At 48.6% G+C, this 24,602-nt stretch overlaps 2 protein-coding genes across 8 annotated transcripts in view; one reads left to right on the forward strand and one right to left on the reverse strand.

Annotated features, from left to right (window-relative positions):
- The first annotated feature begins 3,183 nt into the window (after positions 1-3,183).
- DYNC2I2 (dynein 2 intermediate chain 2) lies at positions 3,184-23,911 on the forward strand. 4 transcript variants are annotated; one of them, XM_064291367.1, is made up of 10 exons: positions 3,479-6,783; positions 6,971-13,274; positions 13,976-14,224; positions 20,129-20,238; positions 20,780-20,937; positions 21,542-21,651; positions 22,186-22,353; positions 22,518-22,750; positions 23,092-23,249; positions 23,510-23,911. In XM_064291367.1, exons 2-10 carry the CDS (start codon positions 13,248-13,250, stop codon positions 23,746-23,748), a joined length of 1,452 nt encoding a protein of 483 aa, XP_064147437.1. In that variant the 5' UTR covers positions 3,479-6,783; positions 6,971-13,247; the 3' UTR covers positions 23,749-23,911. The 4 variants fall into 4 exon arrangements, with proteins under 4 accessions (XP_064147435.1, XP_064147437.1, XP_064147438.1 ...); XM_064291368.1 differs by having other exon boundaries at positions 6,971-7,034; XM_064291365.1 differs by lacking the exons at positions 3,479-6,783; positions 6,971-13,274 and adding an exon at positions 3,184-3,384.
- The window catches only part of SPTAN1 (spectrin alpha, non-erythrocytic 1), a 62,112-nt gene continuing 61,414 nt past the window's right edge, over positions 23,905-24,602 (reverse strand). For all 4 annotated transcript variants that reach the window (XM_003407692.4, XM_023544872.2, XM_023544871.2 and 1 more), the window contains one exon: positions 23,905-24,372. In XM_003407692.4, the coding sequence (XP_003407740.2) occupies positions 24,247-24,372 (126 nt within the window). In that variant the 3' untranslated portion in view covers positions 23,905-24,246. The remainder of the gene's footprint in view (positions 24,373-24,602) is intronic.

Genomic DNA, 24,602 nt, shown 5'->3' on the forward strand with positions numbered 1-24,602 from the left:
AGGTTCTGCCACGCTGGAAACGTTTCTCTGACTGTCCTGCGCCCAAGGTATAAACTTTTTCCTCTCCAGCACAGCTAAGCCATTCATTCATTTCTTCCTTCCTTCACTCCTTTCTATTCACAAATACCAAAACCCATTGCTGTCGAGTCGATTCCTACTCATGGTGACCCTACAGAACAGGGTAGAATTGTCCCATGGGGTTTCCAAGGCTATAATCCTTATGGGAGCAGACTGCCATGTCTTTCTCAGCAGCCGAGCCCTTAACCAGGGCCACCAGGGCTCCTACCCACAAATAAGGCACATGAAACTTGAATATAAGAAAGAGAGAAAAATAAAAATTTGAATTACCCAGAGGCAACCACTATTAAATTTTGGATCTATCCTTTCAGGTTTTCTTTGATATGTATGTATTTTAAAACTTTTTTCTTAATTTTTATTAATGAGGTAAAATTCACCTAAACATAAAATTAACTGTTTTAAAGTGTTCCATTCAGTGGCATTTAGTAGGTTCACAATGTTCTGCAACCACCACCTCTATCTAGTTCCAGAAGATTTTCATTGCCCACAAAAAACCCTATCAGCAGTCACTCCCCATTTCTCCCTCTCGCCAGCCCCAGGCAACCACTGATCTACTTTCTCTCTGGATTTGCATAATCTGGACATTCCGTATAAATGGAATCACCCAATATTTGTCCTTTTGACTAGCTTCTTTCACTTTCTCTCATGTTTTCAAAGTTGATCTATGTTATATAGCATGTATCAATACTTCATTCCTCTTTTTTAAATTTTATTTTACTGTAGTAAAATATATATAACAAACATTTGCCATTTTAACCATTTTTTAAGTGTACAATTCAGTGACGTGAAACATATTTTCATGCATTAAAAGGACAGGATACACTGTAAACCACATTTAAAAAAATTAAATATGCTGCTAATATTTTGCTACATTTAAACATCTATATAACAACACTTTTAATGGCAACCAGAAATTGTACCATGTGTCAGGAATACGCACACAAATGCCTACTGCCCATTCATTGTCAAATATTTAGTGAGAACCTGTTGGGTTCCAGACCTTTGCTTAGATGTCAAGGCTGACTGCAGTATCTTACTATTTTAGAAAAAAAAAAAATTATAATAGTAACACTATTATTGTTATTATTTTATAATTTATTTTTATTGTTGTTGAGTATATAGTAAAAACATACAGCAATTCAAGTTTCTAAACTTACAATTCCATGACACTGATTATAGTCTTCAAGTTGTGCAACCATTCTCATCCTTTTTTGAGTTGTCTCCCCCATAAGCATAAACTCACTGCCCCTTAAGCGTCCTATCTAATCTTTTGAGTTACTGTTGTTAATTTGTTCCCATATAGATAGATCTTAAAAGAGCATAATGCTCAAGACAGACCTTCTTTACTAATTAAGTTAAACTGTTATCTGGTTTTAAGAAGATTTCAGGGGATATTTTTGTTTTAGGATTTAAAGATTATTTTAGGGCAATAGTTTGGGGGTGTTTCATAGTAATACTACTGTTAATGAACATTCTTGGGATGGCTCATATCCTTGGGGTAGCTCAATTTGCTTGTGTATCTGTAACTATTGCCTCAGGAAAATTCCCCAAAAATGGGCTTTCTGAATTAAAGATCGGGTACACTTTAAAGCTAAATTACTCTCCAATTTAGTTTTACCAATTTACATTCACACCTGCTTCCTGTGTTTAGCTTCCCAATACAGTAAGGGCTGTTACTTTTTCTACCTCAGCCCTCTGTGGTCTGGCTTTTGTCCCCACTACTTTCTCCATAGCCACTAGATTATCACCCAAAATGTCAATTTCAGTGATCTCTTTTCTGGCCTTATCTTTATTTACCTGCTTGTGGCATTTAATACTTTGAACCATGCTTCTCTTCCCAAAATGCTCTCCTTTCTTGGTCAGGTAAAGCTAGTCTTGTTACCCTAATTTTTCAGCTAGGAAACCACAGCCCAGAGAAGTACCAAGCCTGTTAAAAAAGACATAATATTGAAAGATGTAGTATTGTCCAGGCTTCAAATCAGGCTTCCGGATTCCTGTAGCCTTAAGCTTCTTTTTGAGTGTGATCTTTGGAATTCTTGGTGATGTTTGCAAATTCTTCTAGGGTTAAGAGGGCCTCACAAGGAGAATTTTGTCTATTTCTACTTTCTAGAAAGAAATTTCTGTTGCATTCCATTCTTTCCAGTGTTGCTAATCTAATCGGTCCTCTTGGCCTTGGCTGAAACAGGGTCCTGATGAGAACTCCGTGCAGCGGAGCCCCCAACTGGGCAGGTTTCCATGCATGAAAGTTCAGGGATGAGAGGACTCGGTCCAGAGAATCTGGCTGGGGACTTCTACCGAGAGGCTCCGGACAGGGTTTTGGGGTCAGGCAGCCCTTCTGTGGAGTCTCAGACAAATGCTACTTCAGCTTTAGTGGGTGACTGAGGACTCTTCTCTGACCATCAGCACCCTCATGCGACATCCGTGTTAGTTTCTTCCTGGGGCATTATTCTGAGGATTTAATAAAATAAACATGCATAAAGCTCTGGGTTTATTGCCTGACACACAGTAGGCACTCAATAACTGGAAGTTATTCGGGGTTCTAATTTCAACTTAACAGTGGTTTCCTTTTTTTTGTAAACAACCTCATTTGGCTTTCAAGTATTCAACCATAGTTGGAATCCATATATATAGGTATTTTTAAACAACATTCTCTTCAGAGAGAAACTGAGGATCGGGGGGAAATCACTTGGCTTCCAGGCGGCGCCGAACTGGAGCTGCGCGGTTCCTCGGCCAGCTGATAACAGTAGCCGGCTCTGTGCCCCAGGGCCCAGCACTTGCCGGTTCGCCGCGGCCGCAGCCTCCCGCCCTCGCTTCTGCACCTCCGCTCAGCGCCATCTTTGAGCCTGGCACCAGCGCCTTTCTCCCGCGCTCATCTCCGCCAAGGAGCATCCAAGCCTGCCTCAAGCGTGCCCTTTTTGGGGACATGGTATCGAAAACCGGTCAAGCTTGTCGAACTGGCTCAAGAGAATCATCCACCTTTTTCTTCCTGGCCATGAAAGACGAGGTGTGACCAATTAAAAAATGGCGCCGCAAGCCTCACATCCTTGTTCTTGCTGTACTGGAGGCGCGGGGGGGTAGTCGGGTCGGAGTGCGTTTGCGTGAGTGGGCGGAGCCATCTCCATGGCAACCCGCGTGCGGCTCAGGCGTCTCTGTCCCGCGGGGTGCGCGGGAGCTGTGGCGCTGGCGACTGGCGGGGCTGCGAGCGGCAAGGGGCCCGGGCGGGCCGGGCCGCTGCAGGACGAGACCCTGGGCGTGGTGTCGGTGCCCTCTCAGTGGAGGGGCATCCAGGGCATCCGCGGGGAGACGGTGAGGGCGCGAGCTCGGCGCGGGGCGACGCGGGCGCGAGGGCGGGGGCGCCGTGCATCTGCCTGATCAGGTTCTGACGTCCCACCGTTTTGTTTTTATATTTTGATCCACAGACACTAACCCTTGATATACTTTCGTCTAGAAGTTCCCAGGCTTTCAGCAACAAAAAGTTTTTTTGTGTGTGTTTATTTTTAAGGCTCCCAGGATCTTACGTTTTAAAAGATTTTGTGTGAATTGCAGTTTTTAGGTATTTCAAACTAATTTTTCTTTTTTTAAAAAAATGACCGAACTCCATCTTAAGGTCTGGATAAGCCAGTTTTCTAGTTGTTTAGTCTAAAGCGCACGAAACTGTGTGCTCTAATGGGATGAGGGTCGGGCCTGCTGGGTGCTAGTTTCCCTCCTCAGGCGTCTGTGTGAGTGTGCTGTTCAGGAGCTGGGGATTCTTGAGTGAACAAAGCAGAAATCTCTTCTTTCATGGAGCTTACACGGGGCGGTTGCAGGGGATAAAAAATAAACAATATATATAATAAGTAAATTATGTAGTGTGTTAGAAAGTGAATATGCCATGGACAAAAGAAAAAGAAGGGTGAGGGAGTGAGAGGGTTCGTTGGGGGAATGGGAAGGTGGGTTGTGGGGTGGCCAAGATGGGCCTCATTTAGAGGATGATCTTTGAGCAAAGGCTTGGAGGAGTGAGAGAGTTGGCCAAGTGGATACCTGGGATAGAATGGGTTAGGCCAGAGCCAGTGGCATGGCAAGTGCAAAGGCCCTGGGGCTGGGGCAGTTTTGCTAGTTTGAGGAGGCAGGTGAGACTGGAGTAGATGATGGAGGGAAGGGGAGAGTGACCCCAGATAAGGTCAGCGAAGCAGGTCAAGTAGGACTCATAGATCATTGTAAAGGCTTGGCTTTTCCTGAGTGAAAAATCAGCCTTGCAGGATGTGGCATTTTTTTTTTTTTTTTTAAAAAGAGAAAATAGGCTTAGCTTGTCACACAGGTGGTGGAACTTGTAGAGAGTGCAAATCTTCACCGACACTAATGAGGTTTCTGAAGTCTTAAAAAGAGAAGACGTGTTTCTTACCTCAGGCCGAACGTTCTCTAGGTCTGAAGCCAGAATTTGTTCTGGCCTCAAAGCACTTCTCATTTCACCATGCTGTATAAAATGGTTCTAATCAAAAGCAAAAAAGCCCTAGTCTTGCAGTGGTTAAGCGTTCGGCAGCTAACCAAAAGGTCAGCGGTTCACACCCACCGCCTGCTCCATGGGAGAAAGATATGGCATTCTTTAACTGTAAAGATTTACAGCCTTGGAAGCCCTATGGGGTGGTTCTACTCTGTCATAGAGGGTTGCTAACTCAACGGAAATGGGCTTGGTTTTTTTTGGTTTAATCAAAATCAAAGACAGTGGACCTTTAGGTTAAATCTGTCACTTGTTTTAGTGGAAATATTTGAGTTTTCCTTCTCTGACAGGTTTCCGCCTTACACAGATTCCAGCTTTTGCTATAGTTTTAAGAACTGATTCTAATACTTGGGATATAAGGGTGGTTCACTTGAATCAGACCTGTCTAACTGAGGGAGGGACAGATTCTTTAAATTTTAAGAATATTGCAGGGGCCGGAATAAAGTGGTAAATTGCTTTTTCCAAATTTACTTTTTTTGTTTATAAAAGTAATCCATGTCCAAAATTTAGAAAAATCTGGATAAGCATAAAAGTGGAAATAAAAATCACCCTCCAGTCTCATTTGCTAACCATTTGGTTTGTACCTGTCCACCCTGTTCATTTATTTTTTGGTCCATCTTCCCTTACTTTTTTTACAAAAATGGAATCACACTGTGTATAACATTTTGTAAACGCATCTTTTCCCCTAATACATTTAAAGTACATTAGTGTTTTAAAATTATTTTTCTGTATCTTCATTTTTAATGAGTCCTTTTTGGTGAATGATTGTTTCCATCTTTTCTCTGTTGTCAAGAATCCTAGGATGACTGTTGCAGCTAAATTTTTATGTGGTTTCTGGATTATTTTGTTAAGATCCTTTGGAAAAGTCAAACACTGGTCTTAGCACATGTAGCAGTGCAGCATTGGAATGTACTTGCATATTTCAGCGGTGGACTTTTAAAAAAATACTAATGGCCTTTGACCTCACTTAACTTTTGTCATCTGATTTGTTCCCAGAGGGACAGGGTTCTGGATTTGAAGTTGGGAGACTTGGGTTTGTGTGGACCCTATCTACAGGTTTGGCCTTGGGTCAGTCATGGCATCTCTTCTGCAAAGTGGTATTTTATACTTCTTGTGGGAGTAAATGAGATTACTGATTAAAAAAAAAAGCAATGAGCGAGCACAGGTGGAAGAGGTTTTGAGTCCAGGTGTCTGAGATAGAGGGCTTCTAACTTCCCCTTACCCTGCTCATCCACTGTCTCTCCGACTTGGCTGACAACGAATGCCCTGGAGAGTTTTGGAAAATAAGGATGCATGGGTCCTGCCTCCAGAGATTCTGACTTCATTGCTCTGGGCCTGACCCTGGAACCTGGTTTTGGGAAAGCTCCCCAGGTGATTGTAATGAGTAGCGAAGTTTAGAAACACTAACAATGCATCTGTGACCAGCAGAGTTCTTCTAAAGCCTTATTCTGATGCTATCAAAATGTGGGGTGCATTCTTGACATTCAGGGCTGTTTCCTAAGGACTGTTAGCTCCCCGAGGGCTGGGAGTGGGTCTTGTGTATTTTGGGATCTTCTTTAAAAAGGAAAAAAACCGTTGTCTTTGAGTATTCTGTCTCAGTGACCCTATAGGACAGAACAGAACTGCTCCATAGAGTTTCCAAGAAGAGCCTGGTGGATTTGAACAGCTGACATTTTGGTTAGCAGCCGTAGCACTTAACCATTATACCACCAGGGTTTCCAAAGGCACCCAGGAAGTGCTGCATTGAATAATTTTCAGTAGAATTTCTCCCCTTCTGCTTTGAATGAAACTTAGCTGCCTGACTGCGGGGGAGACTGTAGGTCCTTTAAGGTGAGGCCCTCCCTCATCATAGACCGCTGGCACCTTCCTGGCCTCTGTGGGTTTTGCAGCATTTGGCACCCCCTGCTGGAGTGTGTTTGTCTTAACGTCGGGTCTGGCCTTTTAGAGATTTTCAAAGGAGAATGAAATCCGCGGTTCTCAACCTCGAGTTTGCTGGACAGTTTTGATACTAGATTTGTTTCAAGGCACACGCGAAGGAATTAAAAGACTGAGACAACACCCAAATAGCCTGCAGGAATTACAGCACCAGAGTGGCTGTAGTGTAATAGCATCTCCCAGCTTCTGTGAAAACGTCTGCTTACTGCCATCTGCCCTCGATTGCCTTTCAACTCCAAGTCATTCCCTGAGCAGCTTTGTGCTGTCTTCATACTCTCAAGAGGCAAGTTGAGGTAAACAGGAGATTGTATCTTGGTGCTGGTTCAGCGTTACCCCACACTCTCAGAGAAACAATCGTCCAGATTGCATCACGGAGCTCGCTCAGCTCACCGTTGCATCTGACAGGGCATTCCCATCATACCATCTGTCTGCTCATTCGCATCACATATACTTTATACCTCAGTCAGATTTTGTCCGCAGGTTTGCTGTGTGCTGATAAAGAGCTGCTGAATTAGGTGGGGAGTCATTGTCACCCCCAGTACACGTGAGTATTCATCAGGTGCATATGCAGGACTCTGAAGGGAAGGAAGGACTTGGGAGTGAAGGGAACCTGAAGAAAAGGGAAATCTTGGGACAGAGGATCAAGGGCACCTGAATGGAAGTGGCAAGGTAATGACAAGCCACTCCTGCAGGGTTGCACAGTGTTCCTTTGGTAGGCTCTCCTTCCCAGCATTCCTCAGCCTTTAGGGAGGAGCCCTCCGCCACTCTAGGTGGAACCCTGTGCCACAGAGTAGGCTTGTTGTGTGGTAAGGGGAGGCAGTCAGAAGGGGGGTGATGTTGTGAGCATTGCCTGTACCATGCTAGGCATGGGGTTCAGGCATGAGGTTAAAGAGGAGGCTTTAGAGATGGGAATCTGTGGTGGCGTAGTGATTAAGTGCTCCGGCTGCTAACCAAAGGGTCGGCAGTTCGAATCCACCAGGCACTCCTTGGAAACTCTATGGGGGCAGTTCTGCTCTGTCCTGTAGGGTCGCTATGAGTTGGAATCGACTCGATGGCACTGGGTTTGGTTTTGGTTCTTTAGAGATGATGGTCCCTGGGCCCAAAACCAAGCCTGCTGCTGTTGAGTTGATTCCAACTCATGGTGACCCCATGTGTTAAAGAGTAGAACTGTGCACCATAGGGTTTTCTTGGCTGTAATCTTTATGGAAACAGATTGCTAGGTCTTCCTTCCTAGGAGCTGCTGAGTGGATTCGAACTGCTGACCTTTTTTAGGTTAGTAGTCAACTTGACACAGTGGTTTGTTTTTTTTTAAGTCGAGTGCCTAGGAGCCCTGGTGGTACAGTAGTTAAGCGCTCCGCTGCTAACTGAAAGGTTGGTGGTTTTAATCCCCCAGCTGCAGCATGGGAGAAAGATGTGGCAGCCTGCTTCCTTAAAGATTTACAGTCCTGGAAACCCTATGGGGCAGTTCTGCCCTGTCCTATAAAGTTCACTATGAGTCGGAATCGACTTGACGGCAGTTGGTTTTAGTCACCACCCAGCGATCTTCCCTGGGCCTAGGAAGCATACATATGAGGAGCTTGCCTACATAGGGGTTCTGAGTGTGGTTACCACACCTTCAGCATCAGCATCACCTGGAGCTTGTTAGATGAGCAAACTTGAGCTCCACCCCAGACCTGCTGAATCAGAAGGCTTGTATTTGGTTGAGGGGGGCAGGGTGCGGAGCAGCATTTGTGTTTTAACAAGCCCTCCAGGTGAGTCTCAGGTCCTGTTCCCCTGTGGAGATAGTTGTGCTGGCTCAGGCTGGATGGGAGGATGAAATGACATCTGTCAGCTTAGCCCAAAGGCTGGCTCCAAGTAAGTGCCCAGTGTTTGGTGGTGGTAGTGAGCAGGGAATGTAATCAAACATGGATCATCCTAGACCTACACACACGCACTGTATGGTACTGTGTTTCTTCAATTGTAGGACATTCTCTACCCTCCACCCCCATCCATTTTAACAGCTCTTAAAAAGGGATATGTGTCACAACTGATGTGTATAGTTAATGTAGATTCCTCCTGAAGAGCTATTACAAAACAACTGGTAGGTTTTATAATCAGTGCATCAGAATCAAGGAAATCCAGAATGTGTGTTTTTTAATAGAAAGTGACTGCATTGTACTTAAAACCAAACAAAAATATTGTACTTAAAAAAAAAAGAAACTCTGAAATTCATCTGCCCAATAATGACACTTCATGAATGGATTTCTCTGGCTGGACAGTTTCTGACTAAGTCACTCGTGGTTGTAAGGAGGTACTAGGGTCTGTTTAACGTTTGAGGCTGAAGGCAAGGAAGACCCCAAGTCTGTCACAGCACACTCCTCAGGCCACTATTGGCAGCGAAGTGCTGGGTTGTGTGGGTAGTCTCCTGACCCAGTGGGGCCATTTCCTCTGCTGTGACAAGTGTTCCTAGAACGGCCAGTGCTGTCAGAAGGGAAGCCTTGTTGGGTGGTAGTTTGGGAGTCTAGGAGCCCAGATAACCTGCTGGGCAATCTTTGGCATTGGTTGAGGACACTTCGATAGCAAATAACATAAGCCAGCGTCAGACAGACACTTAGGGCTGCAGAGGTGTCTCAGGGACCTCAGCCCAGGAGGTGTGGCTGATCCTGAGGAGGGAGGGACCAGAGTCTGGAAGGCTTGGGGGGCTTGCTCCATTTCCCAGCTCTGCTTTTCTCACAAATCCTCTTGAGACCTGTCTCCGCAGATGGGCTTTCTCTGCTTGCTTCCTCTGCCCACGTTGTGGAGCCCGGCTGATCCTCAGGCCCCAGGTTTACGTGTTTCAGTTCCCGGCATGTACAGACTAACCTGGTGAATCTTTGTTTCAGCTCTGAGTTTCCCCAAGAGAATGCAGTTGGCCGAGCCTGAGTTAGTGTCTACTTCTTATCCAGTCAGTAGCCATGGCCTGGGTGCAGGGTCCCCAGTAAAACATGGCTGCTGGGGCCCAGCCTGCAGCTTGGATAGGAGGTTTTCCAAGAAAGGGGCCATTCTGGGGTGGGAAGATTCTCCAGAAGGTATACCTCCCCTTTCCGGGCGTCAGTTTCCTTCATTAGTAAGATGCAGGAGTTAGAGAGCGTCTTCCTGTTCCGGGATTCCTCATGTATGCAGGCTCTCTTGGGGCAGGAGAGCTGGGCTTCAGGCTGTGGCAGATCCATCCCCCAACCGTGGGCCCCCAGGCCTCCCCTGTGGTCTCTGCTCCGTGAGTCCTGCCACCTTCCCACTCTTCTGAAGGCTGTCAGAGCTTCAAACTCAGGGGCATGGAGCCTGATGAGCTTGGTTTGAGAGCTTCTCTCCTGTTTTCCTCTGCCTGACCTCTCAGTGTGATTATGTCAAGCCTGGCCCCCAGTCCTCTGCTTTTCTCTGGAGCTGAGGGAGGCTGTGGTCCTAGCCACCTCAACACTGTCCCTCTCTGGGTCCCAGTGCTGCCGAGGCACAGGAAGCAAGGAGCCCACTTACCACCAAATCCTTCTTCTGACTTCTCAGGGTATTTATTACTTCAGCCTCACTCTTGCCCCAGCCATATGCTGCCTGATGTGGGGGGTCACCAGACATGAAGGGTGCCACTCTGCCTGGGTGGCCCTGAGCAAGCCCTTCCCTTCTGTGGGCCTTGGGCCTCATCCCCATAGGGGTTAGAGTCAGGCCAGTTAAGCAGATCTCAAACTGTGAGAAGTTGATTTAGGTGTCCCAGAGCAAAAGAGAATAATGGTGGTTTCATATCAATTCACAGAAAAAACTTGTGGGTACAGTGTCATCATTTCAGGATTGTTGTTTTTTCCCCACTATAAATTTTCCTTAGTTTTTTTTTAGCATATGTTATTTGCCTTAGTAAGCAAGTGGTTTTAAAAGCATATTAATAAAAATATCTGAAAATTGTTAGTTGAGAACTCGATCTTCAGTGGATATTTTTGCTTATGGTTGTGATTTTACATTAATTTTTGCATTAAGATATTCACGTAGCATTCTGTTAGAAACGTTCTGCATTCATAGGATGTGTTTAGGGCCAGGATTTTATAGTGCCTGGGAGAGAACGCTGTGACTTGGGAGGCAACGTAGTGCCACAATGAAGGTCTGGAGTCATTGCTATCGCTTCTTTGCTTTGTGACCTTGGGTGAATTACTTAACTTCTCTGTGCCTCAGTGCCAGCATTTGTCATGTAATTTACTTCATAGGGTGGTTGCCAGGATGCATAAGATGATAATGGGTAAAGCTCCTGGGACAGTGCCTACCAGTTAGCATTGTAATGGACACTATCACCATTGTGACTTCCAGCACGTTTGAGGTTTGCCTGTGATCTCTTAAAGCTTTGGCTTGGTGTGTGTATTTTTAATCCCGAGGTCTATCCGTTAATTCAGCAAACATTTATGGGGGCCTTTCTGTGCACACGCTCCTTCGGGCCTGTAGCTTCAAGCCATATCTCTGTTCAGTGCATTCCAGGACCTCACGTCTTCTGACCTCTTGGGAATACTTGACGCCTCTACGTGGGTGTCCAAGAGGCATCTGAGTTTCAGTGTGGCCTAGCACAACTGCCCCAGTGTTCTCTTCTCCCAGAGTCTGCCGTCATATCCACCTGGTTCTCAAGGTGGACACCCTTAATATACCCTGGATCCCTTCCTTTCTGCATCCCGTCCCTGGTTCCTAATCTGTCATGTCCTTTCGACACTCTTTCCAAAACACCTTGAAGCTGCCTGTGTCTTCCCATCTCTCCTAGCTTCACCCCTACCACCACCACAGTCACCCTCACCTGGACTGCAGACCGCCCCCCCCCCCCGGGCTCTGCCCTCCTGCCGTCCATTTTTCACAGAGCGGCCAGAGATATCTTCCATGGTGTTCCATCAATGCCATGCCCCTGCTTAAAGCCTTCCAGTGGGTTATGCTAGAAGGAAATCCCAGCCCTTCATCTTGGCTCTCAGGCTCCTCATGACCTGGGTCTTGTCCATGGTGCCCCACCCCACACACACACCTGGACACACTGCTGGGTGTCTAGCCTCTGAGCACGTGGACCTTTTTTACTGTAAGGTTTTGATTAGGTCTTCGCACCCCTGCCTGGGACGCTCCTTCCTGAAGCTTTCCACTTGTCCATCTCCTCCTTGTCCTTCACACCCCGGCTCAGATACTGGCTTCCCAGGGAGGCCTCTCTGGCCGCTCTCCTTCCCTCCTGTAATTCTGCATCGCACTTAGCTCGATTTTTGTTTGATTTTTTTTTTCTTGTTTATTAAATATCTGTCCCCTACTCCATTCCTATGTTTTTGTGTCAAGGTGAGCGTCCACTCTGTGCCAAGTACCATGCACATGGGGTTCCTGGGCTGGAGGAACTCACAGTGCAGCAGGGCGATGAACAAGCAGAGAGGGTTAGAGTAGTGCCTGCAGGTAAGCCTAGGGTACAGCTGCTGAGTACACTACGTTCTGAAGAGAGCTGTCCCTGTGTGGGGCAGCCACCTTCCCTCAGGCTCACTAGGAGACAGCCAGACTGGTCCTGCTACTGGCCATCACCCCTGTCACCCCGGCCTTGCCCCCCTAAGCCTGAGTGAGCTGGAGGCAGGGAGAGAGCCAGCGGGGCTTGTCATTGCCTGGTGAGTGCAGGTGCCAGAGGAGTGGCCAGGTGAGGAGAGTCTCTCTTGGCAACAACAGTGATCACAGTGGTGGCTCCCAGCCAGAGAACCCCTCATATGGCAAAGATTGGCTATCCTTGTAAGAAAGGGCAGCGGGCAACTTCTTCCCAGATTCTGGGTCTGTACCTGTGCCCAGCTGAGCAGGGAAAAGGAATTGGAGACAAATGGCAGGCGGGAGAGAAGGAGCCCTGGGGAGCAGTCTGCTCCTCCCCTTCCTTAGCCCACCATGGACACATGTGTTTCCCTTGATCACATGGGCACTTTGGAAGGTACCCCGCTCCAGAGGGCTGCCTGCCAAGTGAGGGGCTTGAGTAGGAAGAAGCTGTGAGGTGTTCTGCAGTGGCCAGATCTGCGGTTCTTCCCCTGTGCTGACTGAGATGGCTACTGCTGACTCTAAGATTACATGATTCCTGTAGCTGTCAGTATCTTTAGGAAGGGCATTCCTTTTTAGTAAGGAAGATTTACAAATCACCAGTAAGAATGTAAAAAGATGCTCAAAGTCTTCAGTCATTAAAACCCAAACTAAACCCGTTGCTGTCAAGTTGATTCCGACTCATAGTGACCCTATAGGACAGAGTAGAACTGCTTCATAGGGTTTCCAAGGAGCGGCTGGTGGATTCAAACTGCCAACCTTTTGGTTAGCAGCCTGAGCTCTTAACCTGTGCGCCTAACCTGCGCACCACCAGGACTTCTGATTAGTCATGAGGGATATGCACATCAAATGCAGGATACTACTTCACCTGTACTAGGATGGCTGTTACCAGAAAAACAAGTATTGGCGAGAATGGGGAGACATTTGGACCCTTATCCTTTGCTGGTGGGAGGGTAAAATGGTGCAGCTGCTGTGGGAAGCAGCTTGGCAGTTCCTAAAAACGTTAAACACAGAATTATCCCATGGCCCAGCAAACCCGTTCCTAGGTGTGTACCCGAAAGACTTGAAAACAGATACTTGTACGCTAGTGCTCATTGCAGCACTGTTCACAATAGCCAAAAAGTAGAAACAACACAAATGTCTACAAATAGGTGAGTGGGTAAACAAAACGTGATACGGGCATGCAATGGAGCATTACTTACCTTGAAAGAGAACTGAAGCTCTGATACCTGCTGTGACATGGATGAGCCTGGAAGATACGCTGAGTGAAGTAAGTCAGACACGGAAGAACCAATACTGGATGGTCCCACTTCCGTGAAATATCTAGAACAGGCAAATGCATAGAGACCAAAGCTTATTAGCGGTTACCAGGGACGGGTGGGAAGGGGAAAGGAGGAGCTTTTGCTTAAGGGGCACTGAGTACCTATCTAGGATGATGCGAAGATTTGGAAAGAGGTAGTGAGGATGGTTACAAAACATGGTAATTGTCCATGAGTTGTACATGTGAAAATGGTTGAAGGGGCAAATGTTTTGTTACTATGGATTTTACCACAATTAAAAAGGTAAAAAAGGGCCCTCCTGCATCTCGCCCACAGTTTCTCCAACATCCCTGAGCTGGCTTTTCCTTGCCTGTTTGGTTCATGCGAATATCCCTGAGCCAATTATTGGGGCTCAGGAAGGGGTACAATACTCTGATTGGCTAGTTTGAGGGCATGTGTCCACCTCAGTGGAACATAGGAGGGTTGAAGGACCCTGTTCACCCAAACTATATAGATTGGGTTTCTCCTAAGAAAGATGGGCTTGTTCCAAGAGGAAGGGGGCAAACTTTAGGCAGACAAAGTAAATGGGTCCGTCAGCCCGAGGAGGACAGACAGCGGCAGTGAAGGGGCTGCTGCAAGTGCACTGGGCTATCAATGGGTGATGCTGGGGGTACAGCTGGATGGTGACTGCTGTGTGTTGATCTCCTTCCAGAAAAGCTGTCAGACAGCCAGCATTGTTACAGTTGAGGCGGCCGCCCAGGCCCGGGAGTGTGCTGATGCCGAGGCGCAAACTGAGCCCCCAGTGCCGCTCTGCATGCCGACTGTATCCCAGCAGGACAGCCCCCGGCTTGCAGCCTTCCTTCGGAGGGTAGAGGGCATGGTCATCCAAGAGCTGAACAAGAATCGGCAGAGCCATGCGTTTGATGGCTTTGAGGTGAACTGGACGGAACAGCAGCAGACGGTGAGGAATGAGGCGGCGCAGGCACGGAGAGCCCCTCTCACCGGCTCTGGGGCCAAGCCCCTGCCCATCTTTAAATCTTTCTTTTGTTCCACCCAAATGACACCAATAATAATAACAGCTGGTATTTCTTGAGCTCGTACTTTTTGCCAGGTTCTGAGCTGCTTTGTAAGAAGTCATTTAACCTTTGCTTTATTGTCCTTTGAAGTAGGTTCTGTCATTATCTCCACTTTACAGTTGGAAAGTGAAGACCCAGAGCTGAAGTAACTTTTCCAGAATCAAACTGAGCTAGTGAGTGATGGAGGCAGGATTTGAACCTGGGTAGTTTAACTCTGAATCTTATTCCGTCAGCCACTCTGTTGGGCTGCCTCCCAGGTGCTGTGCAGCCTATTAGGAACTAGGCATGGTCCCAGGGCTTCTCCCATGTTATCTCAAGTATTCCTTGAAAAAAGGTAGTACTATTAAGATCTCCATTTTAGAGATGAGAAAATAGGCTCAGAGAGGCCAAGGGACTTGTGTAAGGTCACACAGCTATCAACTGGCTGAGCTGAGATTTGAACCCTGGTCTGTCTGGTTTCACTGTGTGTTCTATGACTTCATTGTCTCCAAGCACAGTTCAGAGTTGGACAGACATCCTAAGCTTCGAGGTCAGGGGGCCTGTGATCGTGTTCTTTGTCGTTGCTCCATGCGGGGTCTCACGCAGCTGGTGCCCCCTCACCAGGCGCCCCGGGGCAGGCCGCTCGCCCCGGCGCAGAGCACCCCAGGCAGCTCAGCTTTTTGAGTTCCGAGGTGTACTTTGAAGAGGTGTTTGTTAGTTGCTGTAGAGTAGGCTCTGACTCGTGTTGTCGTTGTTGTTAGATGTCGTCAAATTGGTTCCGACTCATAGAGACCCTGTGGACCGCAGAATGAAACACTGCCGGGTCCTGCGCCCTGCTTACGCTCGTTGTGCTTGAGCCCATCGTTGCAGCCGCCGTGTCAGTCAGTCTCCTTAAGGGTCTTCCCCTTTTTCACTGACCATTTACTTTATCAAGCACGATGTCCTTCTCCAGGGACTGATCCCTCCTGACAACACGTCCAAAGTATGTAAGACGCAGTCTCGCCATCCTTGCCTCTAAGGAGCATTCTGGCCGCACTTCTTCCAAGACAGATTTGTTCGTCCTTTTGGCAGTCCGTGGTAATGTTCAATATTCTTCAACAACACCACAGCTGAAAGGCGTCAACTCTTCTTCGGTCTTCCTTATTCATCGTCCAGCTTTCACATGCATATGATGCGACTGAAAACACCATGGCTTGGGTCAGGCGCGCCTTAGTCTTCACGGCGACATCTTTGCTCTTCAGCACTTCAAAGAGGCCCTTTGCCGGCATTTTGCCCAGTGCAGTGCGTCTTTGGATTTCTTGCCTGCTGCTTCCGTTTTTGTGGCTATCGTGTCAGTCCATCTCATTGAGGGTTACCCTCGTTTTTGCTGACCCTCTACCAACTGTGATGTCCTTTTCCAGTGATTGATCTTTCCTGATGACATATCCAAAGTAAGCAAGTTGAAACCGCATTATCCTGGCTTCTAAGGAGCATTCCGGTTGGATTTCTTTTAAGACCGATTTGTTTGCTGTTCTGGCAGTCCATGGTATAGTCACTTTTCTTCGCCAGCACTACAGTTTGAATCCATCAGTTCTTCTGTTTACCTTTTTCATTGTCCAGCTTTTGCATGCATACTAGGTGGTTGAAAAAACCATGGCTCGGATCAAGTGCACCTTAACCGTCAAAGTGATACCTTTGCTTCTTAAAACTTCAAAGAGGTCTTTTGCAGCAGATTTGCCCAGTGAGGTGAGGTAATTATGTATTCAGAAGTTCTAGTCCACTTCTCTTCTTCCTCCTCTTGTGCCTTCCCTCCCATCTGTTTGCAGTGATAGATAGCCGCTTGTTCACAAAGGCTAGGCGTGAGAGTTGATGTATTTTGAGAGAAATCAAAATTGCTCTGAAAAACAGTTGCCAGGTGCCACACCAAAGTGTGGAGCCACTGTGTCATTTCAAGCAAGGCACAAGGAAAAGAGCTTAATAATCGTTAAAATCTCAGCGCGTCCTTTGCCTTCCAGATTCTCTCTGCGTCATTGCCGATGCGCATTGCGCAGTTGCACTCGGTGATGTTAAGCTTTTATTTCGTATTATTAGGCCTTTTCGACATTTTTGTGGATCCATTTGCTCCATATGTGTGTCACCTTCACCTTTTTTGTCTTTATTTTTTTCAGATTACAAAGTAATATGTTCATTTTCACAGAAATACATAATGTATAATATACAGACAGTGAAGGTTATCGCTTTGGTTTATAATCCGAGAAGCTGGCCTATATGGAGAATGTGGCATCAGGATTGGAGGAAGACCTATTAAAAGCTTGAAATATGCAGATGACACAACCTTGATTGCTGAAGGTGAAGAGGACTTGAAGCACTTACTAATGAACATCAAAGACCACAGCCTTCACTATGAATTAGACCTCAACATGAAGAAAACAGAAATCTTCACAACTGGACCGATAAGTAACATCATGATAAATGGAGAAGTATTGAAGTTATCAAGGATTTAATTTTACTTGGATGCACAATCAACACCCATGGAAGCCACAGTCAGGAAATCAAATGACAGATTCCATTGGGCAAGTCTGCTGTAAAAGACCTCTGTCAAGTGGTAAAATGCAGAGATGTCACTTTGAGGACTAAGGTGTGCCTGACCCAAGCCATGGCATTCTCAGTCACCTCATACGCATGTGAAAGCTGGAAATGAATAAGGGAGACCAAAGAAGAATTAATGCATTTGAATTATGGCGTTGGGAAAGAATATTGAATATACAGTGAGCTTCCAGAAGAATGAACAAATTTGTCTTGGAAGAAGTACAGCCACAATGCTCCTTAGAAGGGAGGATGCGAGACTTCATCTCACGTACCTGAAGAAGGACATCGTGCTTGGTAGAGGGTCAGCGAAAAAGAGGGAGACCATCAATGAGTTGGATTGACACAGTGGCTGCAACAGCGGGTTCAATCAAATATAACGATTGTGAGGATGACGCAGGACCAGGCAGTGTTTCATTGTGTTGTACATAGGATTGCTATGAATCTGAACTGACTCGATGACACCTAACAACAACAGAAGAATTTTTTCTGTGCTAGACCAACACGTGGTTTTTCTGTGCTTGCTGTTGTCATTAAGAATGTTCCAAACAAAAATGGAACGTACTGTGCTAGCTTCCTACTTCAGGACCTGTGGAGTCTTCAGCTGCATCACGTCCTACTGCACGGACACACCATCCTTCATCCGGGTTTCCTGTTGGTGGACATTCCAGACAGCAGCTTCACTTTCAAAAGTTTATCCTACAGAAACATCTGAACGAGGCACGAGGCCGGGCAGCTTCTCTTTGAGTGGCTGTGCCTGTCTCTCCACTGTCCTGATGCTTCTTAGTTGTTTCCTAATGTCGGGCAGAAGGCTGCTTGCAAAACTTCCTGTTATCTAACAGAACTCCTGTGCATCTCTCTCTCTTGTTTTTCTCCTTTGAGTTAGTTTTTATTTCCCAGAGTGGAGTAACCGTCTGGACCGATGTTGGGTTCCTGTGTCCTGCTCTCATGGTGCTGGCCTTGACACCTCACCACTGCTCTTGGTGCTGCTCTAGCAGGTTGAGAAAGGCTGAGGTGTTGCTCCTAAGGAAAAATTATAATTTTCAAATTCTAAACACAGTATCACAGCGTTACTGAATGCTTAGAAATTATACATAAGGAAGGATTACCCCCAGTCCTCACACCAGCCCTCGCTGTCCTTTTCTGAGCATTTCCTCCCTGGTTTCCACACGTGTGGTCCTTACAGAGCTGGGGTCACAGTGGGCAGTCTTGTAATCGCCTCTGTTCAGAAACAAAGCTTGTCCAGTATTGGCGCTACATGCAGTTCACACTTGTCCTTTGGAAATGCCACGTAATATTTCATCCTGATCTTTTTTGGTCTCGATCAGGTGTTTTGAGGTCTGTCTTACATACAGCACAATACACGGTTTTGACTGTACTGAGTCTGGGCAAACACATAACCCACCACAAGTAAGATGTAGAACTGCCCCTGTTGTCCCAAAATTCCCTTGTGCCCCTCGATAGCCTCATTCTTAGATTTTAAGTTGTATCTAATCGTTGCAGTTATGATTTTATGATAATAACAATGCATATAGTTTTCTGTTTAATGTAAACTTTTACTGTGCTATAAAAAAAAGTACACGCATTACAAGTGTGCAGGTCCATAATTTTTCACAAAGTGAAAACAATTGTGGAATCAGAGCCCAGATAGAAACTGAACATTACCGGACCCCTGAAGGCCTCCTTGAGCCCCCTCTACTTCTACCCCACTGTAGGGGTTGTTTGTAAATACTCGCTTTGTTGAAATATGGAGCCCTGGTGGTGCAGTGGTTAAGAGCTCAGCTGCTAACCAAAAGGTCGGCGGTTCAAATCCAGCAGTTGCTCTTTAGAAACCCTATGGGGCAGTTCTACTCTGCTGTATAGGGTCGCTATGTCGGCATCAACTTGATGGCAGTGGGGTTGGTTTGGTTTATTGAAATAAGTTCACATTCCATCCAATTCACCCATTTAAAGTGTACAATTCAGTGGTTTTTAGAACTGTGCAGTCATCATTAACAATCAATTTTAGAACATGCTTATCACCACCAAAAGAAACCCTGTAGCCATTAGCATTCACTCCCCATTCCCTGGCCTCCATCCTTTGGCAACCATCAGTCTACTTTCTGTCTCTCTGAATTTGTCTATTCTGGACATTTCATATACATAGAATCATACAGTATATGTGACTTTTTCTGACTGACTGTTTTCACTCAGCATAATGTTTTCAGGGTTCATCCATCTCGTAGCATGTGTCAGTGCTCCATTTCCTTTTTATGGCTGAGTGATACTCCACTGCATGGATGTGCCACCGTTTGTTCATCTGTTCATCTGCCGGTGGACACTTAGGTTGTTTCCACCATTTGGCTATTGTGAACGAAGCTGCTGTGACCATTCATGGACAGGTTTTTGTGTGGACATGTGTTTTCATTTCTCTTGGTGTATACCTAGAAGTAGAATTGTTACGTCATATGGTATCTTTAACTGTTTGAAGAACTGCCGGACTGTTTTCCAAAGTGGCTGCACTTTTTTATGTTCCTTCCAGGAGCATGTGAGGGTTCCTACCATGTAGCCTTTTACAGATGTTGAATTCTTTCCGTTGATACTTGCTTTTCATGGAGTTGTAAGGTCAAAAATGGCGTCCCTGGGTGGCATAAACAGTTAAATGCTTGACTGTCAACCATAAGAGGTTGGAGGTTTGAACTCACCCAGAGGCGCCTCAGAAGAAGCACCTGGCAATCTGCTTCTGAAGGGTCACAGCCTCTATGGAGCAGTTCTGCTGTGCACACTGAGGTCACCATAAGTCAGAGTCTGCTCAGTGGCAACTTTTTTTTTTTTTAGTGAGGTCAAAAGACATGAAGCTTTTCCAGTGAGTTTTGATCTGTGGTGTAAACTCCCTCCTGGAAAGGTGGGGCCAGCATTGCCAGCCCTTCTCATTTGCTGCCTCTAGGCTGCTCTGGGCTATTGGGAAATGACGCTGAAGCTTTTGAAATTGTATGGAGGACAGATGTAAGAACAGGACAGGCTCTGGTTTGGAGCCTGCTGTGTGCTCCATTCTCAAGGCCTTTCCTTCTGGGTTTCCAGAAGCATCTGGGTAGGGGAGATGATGGGATGAAGGCTTCACATTTCCGTCCAGGGCTGGGCAGTAGACTAGGTAGCTTTTAGGCCTTCAGGCTGCCCAAGACTGTGTGGTGGTTGTTAGGAGGCCGTAAGGCCACCCGCTGGGTGGTTCTTGGAGCTTAGGGTTGGGGATGACCTGTCTTTTGCAGGTGTCCTGTCTGCACACCCTGGGCTACCCTCCAGCCCAAGGGCAGGGTCTGCATGTGACCAGCATATCCTGGAACACCACTGGCTCTGTGGTGGCCTGTGCCTATGGCCGGTGAGTGGCAGCAGTGTGGGAAGTGGGCAGTGGGAGACTCTAAGACCAAGCACCCTTGTCTGGGCTTCTGTCTCCCCATCTGCACAGGAAAGGGCTGGCCCAGAGACCTTGGCCATTTTGGGAGTGTCTCAAGGTTGTCTGGGCAGGGTTGGCAGTGGGTGAGAGGGCCTGGAAGCCCAGGACTCCAGTGCCTACCTGCCAGCACTGGGCAACCCACCTGGGCCCTGCCTCACCTTCTCTGTGAGCATCTCTTGCCTGTTGGTTGATGCACAGGGTGGGGCCCCCACCCTCTCCACCACCGTGGAGGTAGGTGGACCCGTCCTTGGTTCCTGGGGACACTTTTCCAAAGAAAGCCGTGTCCTTGGGGTGCCATGGAGGAGCCCGTGCAGTTTGATACCCGGAGTTCAGGGCCTGGGTGTGGTGAGGACACAGGTTACTGTCGTTTAGGTCAGTGGGCAGAGAGGTGGGGTAGGTGTTACAAGCAAGGTGGGGGTGGGGTTATGATGAAGCTCAGGGCAGAGCCAGCTGTGTCCCTGCACAGACTGGATGATGGGGACTGGAGCACGCTGAAGTCCTTCGTGTGTACCTGGAACCTGGACAGCCGAGGCCTGAACCCCCAGCAGCCGGCGGCGGTGGTCGAGGTGCCCAGCGCTGTCATGTGTCTGGCCTTCCACCCCTTGCAGCCGGCCCACATCGCTGGTAAGCTGCCAGGGGGTCTCTGCTCCCCCGGGACCACCATAGGGGCAGGTCTCCTGGGAGGTGGTGGTGAACCAGGCCATCCCCCACCTGATGCGCCCAGTTTGGCAGCCCAGGTGAAGGCGCTGTAGTGGGCTAGGCACGTACTGGGCTGGGCGAGCTCAGAGGAAAGGAGGCAGAGCCCTCAGTTGAGTCACAGAGCGGGTGTGGGTGAGAGGTAGTGCCAAGGAGCCACCCTAGCAGGGAAGCAGCCTGGTCAGGACAGCAGGCAGGAGGAAGCTGGGGTCTCGGGAGCTGTGGGACGTGTGGTATGAGCTGGTGTACATAGGGGAGGGGCAGGGGCGCTGGAGGGGTTAGCAGGTGCAGTGCAGGGGAAGATGGCCTGGCAGCGGGATGGAGGGTTGCCGTGGGGAAGGCTTCCTGGGGTGAAGCAGAGGGGGACTAGGCCTGAGACCTGAGGACTAGGACTTTTCCAAGTCCTCAGGGACCAATTTTGGGGAACTGACTTCAGGTCTTGCCCCAGAGAGTGGGAGGGGGCAGGTGCTTGGAGGGGAAACCCAGCTCTGGGTACGGAAGTGCCCCAGGCCTGTCCGCTTGGTCTCTGCAGGTGGGCTGTACAGTGGTGAGGTGCTGGTTTGGGACATGAGCCGCCCTGAGGACTCGCTGCTGTGGCGCACGGGCCTGACAGACGACACGCACACAGACCCCGTGTACCAGGTCAGAGTGGTGGGCCTGCTGGGGCAGGGTGCCATCTTCGCGCATTCTTTCTGACCTGCCCTCGCTGTCGTGGGCCTCATCCTTGAAGCAGAGCAGGAGTGAAGGCACCCGTGTGGCAGAGCCAGCCACTCTCCTAGGAAGGAGGTTACCAGGAGCTGGTAGCTGGACAGCTGCCTTCGAGGTTCCTGAAGCCTCCAAGGCTTGAGTCATTACCACCCCTCCACAGTGACAGGAGCCACCTCCGTGGCCCTGTGGCTGTTTCCAGCCCCTACATAGGAGCTGCAGGGAGTGTCTCCCGTTCTCCTTGCTTTCTGCTAGCACTGGGATTCTGGACTAGGGGAGGGACCTCGAACCCCCCATCAGTCCCCTGGAGGGTGAGGCTGGCTCCTTCTCCCTGACCACCCCGAGAAGAGAAGGGGAGGTGGGGAGGGGCCTGGGATGCACGTAAGACATCTGGTCTTGCTGGGAGGTGTGGGGTGGGTGGGGGCCGGGCATCCCCTCTCTAGATCTTGCACTGCCACCCTGTTGTCCTAGGTGGTTTGGCTGCCCGTGCCTCGACACAGCCACCGCTTCCAGCTGCTGAGTGTAGCCACTGACGGGAAGGTGCTGCTCTGGCAGGGGCTCAGCGCCGGCCTGCTGCAGCTCACGGAGGGCTTTGCCCTGGTCGTGCAGCAGCTCCCTCGGAACACCAAGCTGAAGAAGGTGCGTGGGGCCCAAGGCTGTCGCTACCCATTGAACAGGCTCTGAAGGCAGCTGCTGGGCCTGTGGAACTCGGGGCCCAGAAGTATCTGCTTCCCTCCTGTACACTGGCATTGGTGGACATGATTCAGTTCCGTGGCTCTGACCTTGCTGCTATTTCTCCACAGCCTACCCGGGGTGAGACCGAGGTGGGTGTCACAGCTGTGGCTTTCAACAGCTTTGACCCCAGCCTTTTTGTTCTGGGCACGGAAGGCGGCTTCCCACTCAAGTGTTCCCTGGCAGCCGAGGAGGCAGCCCTTACGCGGTTGCCCAGCTCTGTGCCCCTGCGGGCACCAGCACAGTTTACCTTCTCCCCCCACGGTGGTCCCATCTACTCTGTGAGCTGCTCCCCTTACCACAGGTAAGGATGGCTCAGACCTGGGGCTCCTTTTCCTCCCTCAGCCAAAGGGCCATAGGGAGGGGGTGTCCCCAAATGCTGACCCCTAGCCCACCAGGACTTGTCTTTCTCTAAATCTCCAAGTCCCCATCTTCCCCACCGAGCCCCAGTATTCAGAGCTTTGGTGGCATGGCCCTGGGGAATCTCCCCTCTACTGAGGATGGAAAGGACACATCCCGGGTTAGGGGTCAGGGCAGCTTTGTAAAGCGCAGCAGCCCAGGAGGAGTCTGGAGGCAGGCCCCAGTGGCCCTACCAGACACCAGGCCCCAATTCCCTGCCCTCTCTCTGCCCTGCCTGCCATCCAGGAACCTCTTCCTGAGTGCAGGGACCGATGGCCATGTCCACCTGTACTCCATGCTGCAGGCCCAGCCCCTGACTTCACTGCAGTTGTCTCACAAGTACCTGTTTGCTGTCCGCTGGTCCCCAGTGCGTCCCTTGGTTTTTGCGGCTGCTTCTGGGGAAGGTAGGAAACGGGACACCAGGTCTGGACCCATTTAAGTGGAATTCTGGGTTGGGAAGAAACTTCATGTGGTGCTAGATGCCTTTCCTCCAGAAACTCAACTGTGAAAAATATGGTTGCCACCAGCGAGGAGGACTGAGCTTGGGGTATTAGCTTTATCTGAGCTGTGGACTCAGAATTTTCCTTACCAAGTGCACGTGTGAGTTGTTTTCAGAGGCCGCTGCTCTGAACCCCTCTCATCCCATGACTCTCTCTCCCTGAAGGTGATGTGCAGCTGTTTGATCTCCGGAAAAGCTCCCAGAAACCCACAGTTTGTATCAAGCAAACCCAGGATGAAAGCCCTGTTTACTGTCTGGAATTTAACAGCCAACAGACTCAGCTTTTGGCTGCCGGGGATGCTAAGGGCACTGTGAAGGTCTGGCAACTGAGCACAGAGTTCACAGAACAGGCACCCCGAGAAACAGAGGACTTGGACCAGCTGGCAACGGAGGTGGCCACCTGAAGTGCCCCTGTCCCTCCAGCTGTCCTCAGGGTAGACAGCAAGGGGAAGAGCCAGGACGTGGCTGACAGGTCACAGGAGGGCTTGTCCCCAAATCCAGAGGCAAGTGGCATGAGGCTGCATCTGTCTGTGTTGAGCTGAATAAAGAAAAGCAAAGCCTTTGCGGGGGGAGTCAAGTCATTTATTTGTCGTTTACATGAAAACAGAAAATTTGGGGGTGGAGGGAGAACAAGGGAGCTATCCGGCTGCTTAGATTTTTCAGATGTGGAATGAGGACAGCTGGCTTCAAGACATGAATCTGGGTCCCCACATCAACAAAGCAATTGTGATTGGACCAGAAGCGTTTTATTGAAGCACCGTTTCCTACTAAGTCTTATCCCAAGCTAAGCAGGTTCAAGGTTACATTGGAAGTAACACTGTCTGGAATATTTTTTAAGGGCACGAAACTGACATGCAGGCAGGCGACAACAAGCAGCGTGGGGCCAGGCTAGGAGCTGAGGATCAATTCACAAAGAGCGAGCGGGTGAACTCAATGTAGTCGAAGGCTGTGGGGAGCTCGCGGCCCTTGCTGTCCACGTAGGGCTTCATGTGGGAGACGCAGTAGTCCGCTTGTTCCCGAGTCAGGTTCTGAGGGAAAAGATGGCAGCTTCAGCCCAGCCACCCCTGCACTGTGGCAGGGATGGGAGAGCCTGACTTCAAAAGTTTAACTCCCCCAAGTTTCAGGGAAGGTTCTGGGGTAGCACAAACGGTTTGTGCCTGATTGCTGACCTAAAGGTTGGTGGTTTGAAGCCACCCAGTAGTACCATGGAAGAAAAGGCCTGGCGATCTGCTTCTGTTGAGATTATAGCCAAGAAAAC

The sequence above is a fragment of the Loxodonta africana genome, chromosome 9, assembly GCF_030014295.1.
Source record: "Loxodonta africana isolate mLoxAfr1 chromosome 9, mLoxAfr1.hap2, whole genome shotgun sequence".
NCBI classification, from domain to species: Eukaryota; Metazoa; Chordata; class Mammalia; order Proboscidea; family Elephantidae; genus Loxodonta; species Loxodonta africana.